General features: G+C 40.4%; 1 protein-coding gene across 1 annotated transcript in view; it reads right to left on the bottom strand.

Moving 5' to 3' along the window:
- Positions 1-14518, bottom strand: part of Cog5 (component of oligomeric golgi complex 5) — a 332454-nt gene that overhangs the window by 106642 nt on the left and 211294 nt on the right. The window contains exon 11 of the mRNA XM_036205395.1: positions 14177-14258. Coding sequence (XP_036061288.1) covers positions 14177-14258 — 82 coding nt within the window. The remainder of the gene's footprint in view (positions 1-14176; positions 14259-14518) is intronic.

The following is a 14518-nucleotide window of genomic DNA, read 5'->3' as shown; positions in this document are numbered from 1 at the left end:
AAAGTAAGATAGGCGGACAAATCACTCACACTCCACTGTCTGTCTGTCTCCCCCCACCTCACGCGCGCGCGCACACACACCGCACACCAACAGCATCATTATCATTCATTTTGAAACAAGATTAGGAGTCCTATGAGATGGTTCAACAGGAAAAGGTACTTGTCGCCAAGCTTGGAGATCTAAGCTTGGTGCCCAAGACATGGTAGGAGAGAACTAGCTCCCACAAGGCATACTTTGACCTTCACATATGTACGCTGGCATGTACACACACACACACACACACACACACACACACACACACACACACACAAATGTAATAACAATTAATAATAATAGTAGTGGTAGTAATAAAACTAGATTAGGGACTTGTGCTTCTGATTAGTCAAGATGGTACAAAAGGGCCAGATTGATCATATTATATGAAATATACAAATGGATGCAACCTATGAAGAAACAATGGTTTCCAAAATCTTTCATATCACAGAAAAAAATGGCATGATTTCTGGGAGACAGGAAACATAGGCTCCCTGACTATTTTTTGGGAAGGAATTTCCAGGCCACAGCACAGGGAAGGAGTAACAGACTGGCACATAAGATCATGGAAGGATGTACCAGAGAGGAGAGCTACAGAAACTCAAGGGAGCCACAAAGGGTTCACCGAGAGTATGGGGCAAAACTGTTACCAGCATCGTGTTATGAAACCCCCCAGAGGGATAAATAGCCACCGCAAACAACAGAGAGGGAATATCTGTCAGTCACACAAAGTTGGGAATAAATAACTCCTGTTGTAGAAATCCTGGCTGGGAGTCTCATAGTGAACATTAGGTGTGTAGAAAGGAGCTAGAAATTCTGCCTCAGCAGCAGGAAACAATCAGTCTTAGATTAATCACTGCTCCAATTTTGCTAAAAAAAAAAAAAAATCTTGAAACAAGACGTAAAGGTTCATTCTGTATCTGAGTAGCTGTAACAGATGACAGGAGTGTTTACAGACAGAAAGAGAACCAGAACCAAGCAAGGTGGGATGCAGTGTCTGATACACACGAGAAGTCCACTCAGGAAAACTAATCACAAAGAGAAGAGACTCTGGCCAAAGACTGGGAGTAAACACAACACTGCAGTGCCAAGCAGGGCCCTGCCAGCTCTGCCACCTAGAGCACCGATGGCTTATGATGGGAGGGCTGAGGTAAGTTTACCTGACAGAACTGTTATACAGTTCCCATGAGAAAAATGTGCTCAGCCAATCAATAATAAACAAGTCTACAATGTGTAAGTTTAAGACGTTTTTCAAAGAACAAAAATATTGTATTTAAAAAGTTTAAGATTTTTCTGTGGGCTAAAAGTTCTTGGGAGTAAATATTATCATACTGAAAAAAATATTAAAAGATAAATGATGGCCGGGTGAAGGCTCCATGAGTAAAAGTGCTTGCCCCACAAGACTGATAACCCATATTTAATCTCAGGAACCCACATAGAAGATGGAGAAAATCAAACTCCAAAAGTTGTTCTTGGAGTTCCAGATGTGTGCCATGCAATGCTTATATTAGAATGTTTATGCATATAAAATAAAAAGTTAAAAAAATTAAAGAGACTGATCAAAGAAGGAAAAGAACCATGTCTAACAATCCTGTATTTTAAAGAATTTGTAAAAAGTAACAGAGTACATTTTTAATATTTGACAATGACAGATTACAGCAGTCAAGATAAAAATTCAGTCAAGATAAAAATACAGACTGTTCATTTTCTCTTCCTGGCATGATGATGATGGCTACCACCTTGCTAAGGAGCCTCAGAGGTGGCAAATTCTTACAAACTCACTTTTTTATTAATTAATTTTACATCCCAGCTGCAGTTTCCTCTCCTTCTAGCCCCCGCTCCCCATCTCTATTCCAACCACCCAATCTACTCTCCTATTTCTGTTCAGGAAAGGACAAGTCTCCTATGGATGCCAAGAGCATTTGGCATATCAAGCTGCAGTAAGAATAAGCACCTCCCCATGTACTAAGGCTGAGCAAGGAGAGCCATTATGCGAAGTAGGGTTACAAAAGACAGTAAAAGAGTCAGAAACAGCCCCTATTCTCACTGTTAGAAGCCCCACAAGAGGACCAAGCTACACAACTGTAATATATATGAAGAGTGCCTAGGTCAATCCTATGCAGGCTCCCTGGTTGTTGGTTCAGTCTCCATGAGCCCTAATGAGCCAAGGGTAGTTGATTCTATGAGTTTTCTTGTGCTGTCTTTGATCCCTCTGGCACTTATAATCCTTTCTCCCCCTTTTCTGCAGGTCTCCCTGAGCTCAGCCTAATGTTTGGCTGTGGGTCTGCATTTGTTTCTACCAGTTGCCGGATGAAGCCTCTCTGATGATAATTGGACATTGGCAGGATCGACTGTAGGTCAAAGGTTATGTGGCTGGGTATGTTTCTCACTCCCTCCTACACATCTCTTTTTATGAGGATATAAATTCCATGAGATCAAGGCCCCCACCTTATGATTTCATTTAACTTAGTTTCTTCCAGAACATCCCTTTCCTCAACAATGGAGGAGTTGTGAGGACTTTTACCTCCTTAACTTCCACTTGTATGTGTGATGGGGGTGGGGGGTAGGGGGAAAGGATGAATATTAGAAATTTCTCAGCTCCCTTTCCTCATGGAGAATCCAATCACCCCTATAACAGTAAAACTGACTGGCAAGAGATTCTTTTTTTTTTTTTTCAACTATTTAAAATTTATTTTTATTTTTTATTTATTTTTAATTTCTTTGAGACAGGGTTTCTCTGTGTAGCTTTGCACCTTTACTGGAAGTCACTCGGTAGCCCAGGCTGACCTCAAACTCACAGAGATCCGCCTGGCTCTGCCTCACGAGTGCTGGAATTAAAGGCATGTACCACCACCACCCGGATGGCATGAGATTTTTGATGGTGCAGCTGCCAAGAGTTCTCACAGGGACTGCTGGGTTGTGTAGCTGTGAGTCGTTCATGTTGCATAAGTATAGCCTTAATAAATTTGCGGGTCCACCAAGCTGGACTTGAATGAAATTCTCATTGCTGTCTGTGTTGTATCTACAGTGAAAAGGTATTTATTTCTTCACATGTCCCCAGAAAAAGTCAAATAACAAGCTCTTTGACCTAAGAGTCACTTCGGGGATTTGGGTTTCAATGTATTAATTATGTGTGGGTAGGGACACACATGCAAACATTTTAGAGCATAACACAGATATTTTCAACAATTCTTTGTAGGGGAAATTTTCCCTAGTCCCAGCCAGCCCTGCAGTCCCATAGCCACTTATAATCACTCAGAGGCTTAATATTAATTACAAACTGTATGGCCTATAGCTCAAGCTTCTTGCTAGCTCTTACAACTTAACTCAACCCACTTTTATTAATCTATGCATTGCCACGTGTTCCATGGCTTTACCTATGACCCATTAAAATGTTGCTCCTTGGATGTCAGGCTGACATCTCCCTCGACTCTGCCCTTCTCTCTGTATCTCTGCTTGAATTACCAGCCTGCCTCTAAGCTGCTTTATTATTAGCCAATGGGAGCAACACATACATTCACAGAGTACAGAAAGACATCCCATAGCAATTCTTTGTTCCTTTTCTCTCTCAGCTTTAAGACTTGAATTGCATGTATGTTAGATGTAGAAGTCCTATGAGTGCCAAGAGTCAAAGCATTTTTTGTTTTATTTCCTTGGATCTTTATTTGGGATAATATTGATGTTTATGTCTTTAAACATCCTTAAACACCCCCCTCCTTTAAGGCAAAATCTGCCATTTTTCGCACTTATTGAAATAACTTCAGACATTGTATTTTTCTTTATATTGCCGGTTTACCTACTTGCCCCTTACATACTGAAATGCTTGTAGACAGGCTTTAAATTCTGGCTTGATCATTCCATTCATTCTTTAATGTCTCCGCTCTTCCTTGCTACGTGTCCCTTTCTTCCAGGTGTACACACTGTAATTACATGTGGGCTATGTGACTGTTGTATTGCTGAATGATATATTTTATTGTACTTGCTTAGTTTTAGACTCAACTGAGCAAAAGTAATGTGATGGCTCTTCTTGGTTGTCAACTTGAGTATACCTAGAATGAACTATAATCCAGAAACAGAGGGTACACCTATGAGAAGTTTTTTTTTTGCTTGGTTTGAAGTAGGTGAATTCACTTCTAGTCTGGACCTTTGAGGTGAGAAGACACATGCCTTTGATCCAGATCTTGAGGTGGAAGACACCCCTTTATTCTGGGCCATTCCTTCTGATGGAAGTCTGTATAAGGACACAGAAGAAAGAAGCTTTTGCTCCTTACCTGCTTGCCCTCACATTCCTATCGCACCCATTCCTTCACTGGCATTAGAGACATTCAGTCTCCTGGACTAAGTAACTATTGAATTATTGGACTTGCTGTTTACAGCCAGCCAAAGTTGGATTAGCTAGACAGCAACCTATAAATCATTCCAACAAATCTCTCTCTCTGTCTCTGTATATGTGTGTGTATGTATACACACACACACACACACACACACACACACACACACACACACACACTCTTTAAGTTCTGGTACTCAAGAGAACCCTGACTAATACAAGCAGCAAATCCTTGATTCTTGTGTTTTGTACAGCTGTTTGGGCATACTGAGATAGAAAGCTGAATGACTTCAGAGTGCAGATCTTTCCTGTCTTCATGGATCACTGAACAATGTCCAGGGTCTGGAAATGCTCTCACACACTTCATTCGGTATTTCAGTTAAAAGTTGGAGACAACTGTGTTGTAGCAGTTGCTGTGATTGATGAGAGTCAGTCTGTGTCAACATGTCCTTGTTTTCCAGTTGTATGTGACTCTGAGTTAACACACCTGCTCCTTAGTATGTTATGTGTAATGGAAGTTGGACTTTTCCACCAGTTTCACAAAGTATCAGCCAGTGGAGGAGACAAAGCTCATGGGTGTTGCAGGATTTGTCCTGCTGAGGACAGGTCTGAGGTAGACAGGGAGAGCTAAGCAGGGACAGCACAGTGGACAGACAGCACAGGTGAGAGCGAGGCATTACTCACATTCAAAATTGATTTTTCCAGGAAAATTTGTGTTGAAAACAGTTCAAGAGAGTTATTAATTTAAATAAAGTTACCCTGGACTGAGTACACTATTTAAAAATATGTGACAAAAGGCCAGACTGTTTTATGTTAAGTTGCCACAAACTAGAGTCAATGGGGAAGAATTCTGACTGAGAAAATTCATCCACAGGGCTGGCCTGTGGGTAAGTCTACAGGGCATTTTCTTGACTGGTGAATAATGTGGGAAGGTCCAGGTCATTGTAGGTGGTGTCACCCCTGGGCAGATGGTCTAGATAATTTAAGAAAGCAGGTTGAACAAGCATGAGTGAACAGGCCACTAAACAGCATTACTCCATGGCTTCTGCTTGAGTTCCTGCCTTCAACAAGTTCCTTACCTGGACATAAGTGTAAGATGAAATAAACCTTTCCTCCTCAAGTTGCTTTTGGTCATGGTCTTTTATCACAGCAGTAGAAATCTCTGGTGGTTTAAAGAAAATGGCCCCCTGAAGGAGTGGCACTATTAGGTGTTGCCTTACTGGAGTAAATGTGGTTTTGTTTGAGGAAGTATGTCACTGTGAGGGCAGGCTTTGAGGTCTTTTCTCAAGCTTCACTCAGAGTGATAATCAGTCAACTTTTGGTCAAGATGTAGCAAGAACCATATCTGCCTGCATGTTGATAATGGACTGAACCTCTGAAACTATAAGCCACCACCTCAATTAAATGTTTTCTTCGTAAGAGTTGCCATGGTGATGGTGTCTTTCAACAGCAAGAAAAAAACCACTAATACAGAAGGTGGTACCAGGAGTGGAGTATTGCTGTGATAGGCCTGACCATGCTTTGTTTGGACTTTGGTACTTTGGGTTAGGAAAACAGTGGAATGCTTTAAGCACTGCTCAATGAGGCTTACTAGTAGGAGCACAGAAGACAGTGGTGCTGATAATGACTTGAAAGGTTAGGAGCTGGCTTAAGAGGTTTCAGAGAAGAATATTATTATGTTATCTAGAAATCATTCTTGTGGGGCTGGAGAGATAGCTCAGTGGTTAAGAACACTGACTGCTCTTCCAAAGGTCCTGAGTTCAATACCCAGCAACCACATGGTGCCTCACAACCATCTGTAATGAGATCTGGTGCCCTCTTCTGGCCTGCAGCCATATATGCAGGCAGAACACTGTATACACAGTAAATAAATAAATCTTAAAAAAAAAAAATCATTCTTGTGATATTTTGGTGAAGGAAGTGGCTGCCTTTTGCTCTTGTCAGAAGAGTCTGCCTGAAGCTAAAGTGAAGAGTTTTGAACTTATTCCGTCCACAGAAGAAATCTCAAAACAGCCTAACATAGACTCTGTCATGTGGATATTTGTAGTAACTCTAATGAAGCTATATAATGAAAAGGAGCAAGCTGAGCAGGGTAAATTGCAAAAAGCAAAGTTTGAGGAGAAAAAGAGCACCAGGAAGTAGAAGAGAGCTAAATCCTCTGTCCAATGAGAGAAATAGATTAAGAAATGGAGAGATGGTTCAGTGGTTAAGAGCACTGGCTGCTCTTTCAGAGGACCCAGATTCAATTCCTAGCACCCATATGACAGTTCACAACTGTCTGTAACTCCAGTTCCAGGGGATCTGACACCCTTACACTAATGCATATAAGACTAAAATTAATAAAATTAAATAAATTAAAAAAGAAACAGAAATGGATTATTGGGAGTGGTGACCTTGGGGCAAGATCCTATCCAGCTAAGTCTTTACTTTGTGAAAAGAATCTGAAGAAAAGTTTAGAACTTGGTATGGTGGGGCACACCTTTAATCCCAGCACTGGGAAGGCAGAGGCTGGCAGTTCTCTGAATTTGAGGCCAGCCTTGTCTACAGAGCGAGTTTCAGGACAGCCAAGCTTAGGCAGTAAAAGAGAGGAAGCTGGTGAAGAAGTAATTGAACAAGGGGACCATGGTCTAGCCCCAGCATGCAGCAGAATTTGGCAGCTTCAGCCACGTGGTTCTGGCTTTAGAGTTAAGGACAGAAGAAACAGGTTATGGCATTTACCTGAAAGTCTAAGGAAAACCACTGTGTCAGGCTAGGCAGGTGTCAGGGTTGTCCTTGAATGGAGGCAGACTAGAGAAGCTATTGCATGAAGCTGTGAATTGCCTTGGAGAACCCAAGATGTTAGAGATGCTAGAGTTGTAGGATACCTGCAGAGGAGAGCTGCTATCAGGGAGTGGAACCAGGCCAAGAGAAAGAAGTATGTTGCAGTCAACAAAGCTGAACAGAGTTGGAGATGTGGAGAGCATTTTGACATCAGACATGAAGATGCAAAGTTTGGAGTTTGCCCAACTGGTTTTCAGTCTTAGGTTGGTCCAGTATTTCCTCACTATGCCCCCTTCCCTATATTTTGGAATGGTAATGTATATGCTGTGCCATTATGTGTTGGAAATATATGATCTGTGTTATGATTTTTATTTTATGGGGATTATAGTTAAGAGAATGCATAAATCTCAGAAGAGCTTTGAACTTTGGACTTTGAAACATTGTTGAGAATTTGATATAGCTATGTTAGCCACATATGGTTTTAATTTTCCTCTCTGTCCTTCTGGACCTATACATTCGAGCCATCTTGCACTCTGTTTCATTTGAGATAATGTTCCAATTCCTAACACTTGAACATTTACCTCCTGAAGAGGGCAAGTTGGATGCCAAAATTCTGGTGCAATTATAGTCACATCAGCACCTGTGTCTATCATACCAGACAACAAAACACCATTTATTCTTATTGTTAATTTTGGTTTTCGTTCATTTATAGAAGTTTGCCAAAATTTTTTCTTTATGTTTTCTCCTGAATTTTCTGTTCTCTCTGTTTCATCATCCCGAGCAGCCTGGTTTATTCCAATAGGCATTTGGTTATTTAACTGCTCTGAGCAGGGGTTTCCTCTACGACTATAGGAAAGGTCTGAACTGGATTCACTGTGGGGGCCTGCCTGAGGGGCTTTTGAGGTTGAAATAAATACATCTTAAATTGCAATATGGCTATAAGCCTTTGGGGGCCAGGGAGTGGAATGTGGTAGTTTGAAAGAAAATGACCCCCAGAGGGAGTGGCACTATTAGGAGATGTGGCTTTGTTGCAGTAGGTGTGGTTTTGTTTGAGCAAGTATGTCACTATGTGGGTGAGCTCTGAGGTCTTTTTCTCAAGCTTCACACAGTGTGACAGTCAGTCAACTACCTGCTGCCTTCTGGTCAAGATGTAGCCAGCACCACATCTACCTGCATGCTGCCAAGTTCTCCATCATGAGGATAATGGACTGAACCTCTGGACTGTAAACCACCACCTCAATTAAATGTTTTCTTTGTAAGAGTTGCCATGGTCATGGTGTCTCTTCACAGCAATTAAAAAAAAAAAAAAACAAAATCAAAAAAACAAAAAACCCTAACTAAGACAAAACTTAACTAAGACATAGACTAATATCAACAATTGAGCTTTTTAATCTGTGTTTTCAAAAAGGTTTCCAAAACACAGTCTAACTTTTTGATGTCTTTTATGCCAAGGCCATTAAAACAACCATGAAGAACTGGGACAACTGTCAGTCCCCTTTCACTGGAGTTGGTAGGAAAGAGAATAATGTTTTTGTTTTGTTTTATCAAAGTAGTACATTAACTGGAACAGTGAATAAGGAAAATTTGGGGAGTGACGGAAATTTTCTACATCTTAACAGTAATGATGAGAACATGAATGTAAGCATTCCCCTGTAGTGGTACGTTTCTCTGGTCCCACCTGCCCCCAAGGTCCTGTAGTCACTTATAAAATAAATCACTCAGGGCCTTAATATTTACAAACTGTATGGCCTATGGCAGGCTTCTTGCTAGCTAGCTCTTTCACCTTATATTAACCCATTTCTATTAATCTACATTTTGCCACATGGCTGTGGCATTACCATTCTGCTAGTATTTTGTTGTTTCTTAGATGGTGGCTAGGTGTCTCTCCCTACACTCTGTTCTTCTCTTCATATCTCTGCTTGGATATGAAGCACCTACCTCTAAGCTGCCCCGCCATAGGCCAAAACAGCTTTATTTATCAGGCAATGGGAGCAACACATACTCAGAGCATACAAACCCATGTTGAATGCCAAGATCATAGGGCTGGCGGGATGGGAGAAAAATTTGGCATCCCAATATGGGGCTCTCAAATTTCCATAAGGCCTAACAGAGTTTAAAAAGGGCTTCTAAACACACATTAATGGAGCCCAAAACAGCTTCCTACTTGTGTCTCTCATGGAGGCCACGGAACAGAGATGCCACAGCATTCAAGCTTGAGCACAGCATGGGGGATTCCCACATCACTACACAGGGTTGTCCCCAAGCTGCACAGCACAATGCATGGTGGATTTAGCTTTTAATCATATAGACATAAAGGGTTTATGAGCCAGCTGCATGCTACCAAGTTGTTGGGATAAGCATGACTCTCCTGTGTTACCTCCACCATGTTGGGAAGCTGAAGTGGGCGGAGTCAGCAGCCAGGGCTGCCACTTCAATTTTAGCCAGGCTGCAGTTTGCAATGATCAGAAAAGGATTACAGATACACAAAAGAGAGATTCAGATGGAATAAACCCCTAAATGGTTTACATTGTGTATAAAAATGTGCATAGGCTTGGAAGAGAGAGGAAAAGGAGGATAGACAGTTATATAAGGAAGTAGATAGTTTAAAAAAATAAAGTTTTTAAAGAGACAGTAAAAGTAATATAATAAGCCATGTAAAGATGGAAATCACACAGAGAATCTGGATTGTGTTGTTTTTGGGATTTTTAACTGCAGAAAGACATTTGATTGTAAAGGCTGCTAAGTTACATATGTATGGTATTTACCTCAAAATTTGTGTCTAAGGATATGTTGCTTTGGAAAAGATGTTCTGCTTTTGTTTCCACGTAAGATGAGAACCTATGGATTGTTTCCAGGCTGATATGGTTTGATCAGCCAAGATCCCCTGAAAGGTCTCTGATAACACTATGGCCCAGATGATCCAACATCCCAAATCAGCTTCAAAGCAACTGCTTGAGACGATCCATCCTCACAAACTACTACAGCCAATATTTAATTATAAAATTTAACTATAATTCTTTATTTTCTCAGGATCCCCATAAGATTACCAGTGCTCGCAATCAGCAGGAAATAGGAGAAGCTATGCCCAAATTCCCAAAATATTGTTTACAATTGCTTATTTTTATTTAAAGGGGATTGATTATAAATGTAATCTCTTTCTAAAGAAGAAAAGGAGATAGTATAGATAACGATAGGATGAAAGGGTAGATTAATGAATCTACTTTTAAAGAACAACTTGTTTAAAATGTTTTATACTGCTATAGATTTTAGTTGATTACAAATTTAAAGTTAATTTTGTTATACTGTATGTATATTTCTACTCTTGTAAGGTATTATGTTTATGCAGCTTATTTAAAACTGTAATATATAATTAAGAAATATAGATTAGTATTCATCTAGGATAATCAAGCTTATAGTCATGTTAGTTAAGTTTTTTAGGTATATAAAGGTATATTTCAATTAGGTAGGTGTGGGAGCCCACAACTGACTCAGTTTCTCAGTTTGAATCTGAAGTCTATTCTGAGTCAATAGAGTTCAGGCTTGCTTGCTCCAGCGCTGTGAGAAAGTGCTGATTAGCCCACTGGAAGCAACATACTATCTAGCTAGACAAAGGCTGCTGATGCCAGTCAGAGGTACACTGAGATAGAAAATGAAACTGCCTGCTGCTTGATGCAAGGACAGGATAGACAGTGGTTGAATGCCTGAGCTGTGCATTGTTCTGCATCTGTCCTTCAAAACTGCATATAAGCTGGCTGTGAAATCAACTCAGGGCTGTCCAGCACTGACTGGCAGTCCTCTTGACTCTTTTCTGTCTTCTTCACTGTCTCCACAAATCTGTACGCCTCTACCCAGCTACCCAGTTGACTAGTTGGCAGGCTCCAACAGGTAGGTGATCTTCAACTACTTCAATTTAAAATATTTAAAAGCTCACACTTTCTGGACAGTGAGACACGTCTGCTCCTGGCAGCACTGATTTACTTCAAAGAGGAAGATGGGCATTGAAGACACTCCATATGGAGTTTATCTTCTTCTTTGCAGAACTGTCCATTTGGGCAAGAAACTGCTCTTGCCTGGACTGCTTGACAGTATGTTGTAAAAACTGGACATGCAGGACCTCTGAGAAAGTGACTACTAAATTTTGCCAAACAAGGTGAAATGGTCCTTCAGTTTCCTGCTTTGTAGAAGACACTGCCAGACATCAGGGAGAAATGACTGAAAAACTCTGGGTCTATAGGCTGAAGATGGATGCCCCAACTTTGCAGAGTAACTTTGAATGACTGTCCAGGTAACCAACTGTCTCTGTTAGTCTAGATTTTTGGAAGTTGCTTACAATGCTCCTTCTGGGATCTTTGATGTAGTTGAAGACTAAATAGTTATAATTTTCCTTGGTTAAGGAAAAAGATAAATTAGATGTGAAACCTTAGACTCACAAATATAAGATAGAATATTTTCTTTATTTTTTCCAAATACAAATAGACTAGATATTGTAATTATAATTCTTGCTTGACTGTTCTATTAGATGTAATTTTACTATGTTAAAGTTAAAACCTTCCTTTTTGATTAGATAGAAAAGGGGAAGTGTTGTGGGATGTCTTTCTGTATGCTGTAAATATGTGTTGCTCCCATTGGCTAATAATTAAAGCTGTTATGGCCTATGTCAAGGAAGTTTAGAGGCAAGCGGGAAATGCAAGCAGAGATATGGAGAGAAGAAAGGAGAGTAGGGAGAGATACCTAACTGCTGCCCAAAGAACAGCAAGATGACAGCATACCAGTAATGCCATGGCCACATAGCAAAATGTAGATTAATAGAAATGGATTAAGTTAAGATGAAAGAGCTAGCTAGCAAGAAGCCTGCCATAGGTCATACAGTTTGTAAATAATATTAAGCCTCTGAGTGATTTATTTTATAAGTGGCTGCAGTACCACGGGGCCGGGTGGGACCGGGCAGGACATGAAAAATGTACCACTACATTTCCCAACATACATAGAATTTATGTTAAAATTGGGATCTTCTACTCTATACAAATTACAGTTCAACAAAGCTCACCAAAATGAAAAAACAAAGGTAGAGAGACAAACAGGACTCTCACAACTTGATTGGAGTGATTTAACAGCAGTTACACAGTCCTCAATGAAGTGGCTGTTTAACTGTGCAGCATAATTTATGAGAGACTGAAGAGGAGGCAGGAAGCAATTCAACAGACTGCAGCTTCTGGTGACTCAACAGTGTTCACTACATAGTAGGCCATTGGCCATTTCAGGAAAAGTGTAACAGTCCTAGCTGTCCTGGAACTCACTTTTGTAGACCAGGCTGGCCTTGAACTCACAGAGATCTGTCTGCCTCTGCCTCCCAGGTACTGGATTACACCTCCTGGATTACACACACACTCTTAAAGCCCTTACAACAACTTACATTTATTGTTCTGGAATTTGGTAATTAAGCACATACTTAGTTAATTCACATATTTCATTCCTTCTAGCTACTCTACCACAGTTCAAAACCATCCTGAGCTCTACATTGAGGTCCTGTCTCAAAGAAATAAAAACAACAAGAGATGTTTTGTGAATCCTATTTTTTTCTTTAAATTTATTATTGTATGTACATATAGTGGGGCTGGGGCGTGTATACCACAATGTGCATGTAGATGTCAGAGGACAACTCTATGGAGTCAGGTCTTGTTACCTGTTTTTTCTTTAAGCAATTCACTTTATTTAGCTCAGCAAATCAAAAACAGCACTTCACACAAAATCATGTAAGACTTCTCTACCTTTATATGGATCCTGTAATAAAACTTAGGTGACCATACTAGAGTGGCAAGTGCCTTTACCTGCTGAGCCATCTGACAGGCCTGAATGAATCAGATTCTAATGATCAACTTGTAGCTCACAATTCAGATCTTTTTATTTATATCAAATCTTCATTTTTATAGCTTCATTTAAAAAATAATTCACTCTAATAAAGAATTAACTAAATTTTTATCATCAATTGCTTTATATTATCCACACAGGAAATAATCAACTCAATTAAGAACATTATTCTAAACTGGGTGGTAGTGGCACTGTGGTTGGTATTGTGTTCTCTGAAATATTGTGTGTTCCCCGAAATAAACATATCTGGGGTCAGAGAACAGACAGCCACTAGAACAAAGTCAAAAATGGTGGCTAGAAAATGGGAAGAGTAAGCCATAACAGAAGTTGGGCGGTGGTGGTGCACACCTTTAATCCCAGCACTTGGGAGGCAGAGCTAGCCAGATCTCTGAGTTCAAGGCCACGTTAGAAACAGTTTAGCATGGTGACCCACACCTTTAATCCCAGAAACCCAACCTTTAATCCCAGGGAGTGGGGGCAGAAAGAGAAAGGTATATAAGGCGTGAGGACCAGGAACTAAAGGAGTAAAGCATGTAGTTAGTTAAGTATTTGGTTGGTTAAGCGTTCAGGCTTTGGAGCAACACAGTTCAGCTGAGATTCATGTGGAGGAGGACTCAGAAGCTTCCAGTCTGAGGAAACAGGATCACCTGAGGAACTAGCAAGGTGAGATAGCCATGGCTTGTTCTGCTTCTCTGATCTTCCAGCATTCACCCCAATAACTTGTTTTTATTAACAAGTACCTTTAAGATTCCTGCTACATGGCACATGCCTTTAATCCCAGAACTGGAGGCAGACACAGGTGGATCTCTGCATGTCCCAGGGTTACACAACATAGTAAAATCCTGTCTCAGAAAAATCAAAGAAGTCAAAGAGAAACAACAGGAGAGTTTTTTGTTTATTTGTTTGTTTGCTTGGTTGGTTGGTTGGATGGTTTTTCGAAATAGTTCCTCTGTGTAGTTCTCTGTGTGCTGTCATGGAATGCGCTTTGTAGATCAAGCTGGCCTATAACTCATAGAGATCCACCTGCCTCTGCCTTCTGCATGCTGAGATTAAAGACAAGCACCACCACCCAGCCAGGAGTTTTATAATAATAATAATAAAATCGTTTTATAAAACAATACAGCAAAACTTTTGATATGAAGCAACTAAACATTTGAAATGAATCCAAATGGATGGTAAACTTACAGTTTGTTGCTGCATGAAAGTGAGAAGAAAGTGCCTGGGTAACTGCACTCCAAAACATGTACAAAATTTCAGGCTGTCCATCCTATGAGCCAAACACAGAACAGGAGAGCATTAGTTAACTTTAAGATGTATAACAAAGGCAGGAGAGATACTCAAAGTTAAGAGCACTGGCTGCTCTTTGAGAGGACCCATGATGTTCCCAACACTCATATCAGGTGGTTCACAACTACAGGTAACTCCTGCTCTGTACCCACACACATATGACATTCACTCATTGACACTTAGTCACACACGTATATAATAATAAAGTAACCAAATAGAGAGAGAAGATTCAAGTTTTGT

The sequence above is a fragment of the Onychomys torridus genome, chromosome 14 (assembly GCF_903995425.1).
Source record: "Onychomys torridus chromosome 14, mOncTor1.1, whole genome shotgun sequence".
NCBI lineage: Eukaryota > Metazoa > Chordata > Mammalia > Rodentia > Cricetidae > Onychomys > Onychomys torridus.
Note: the sequence above shows the minus strand (reverse complement) of the source record. Positions and strands in the feature narration are given on the sequence as shown.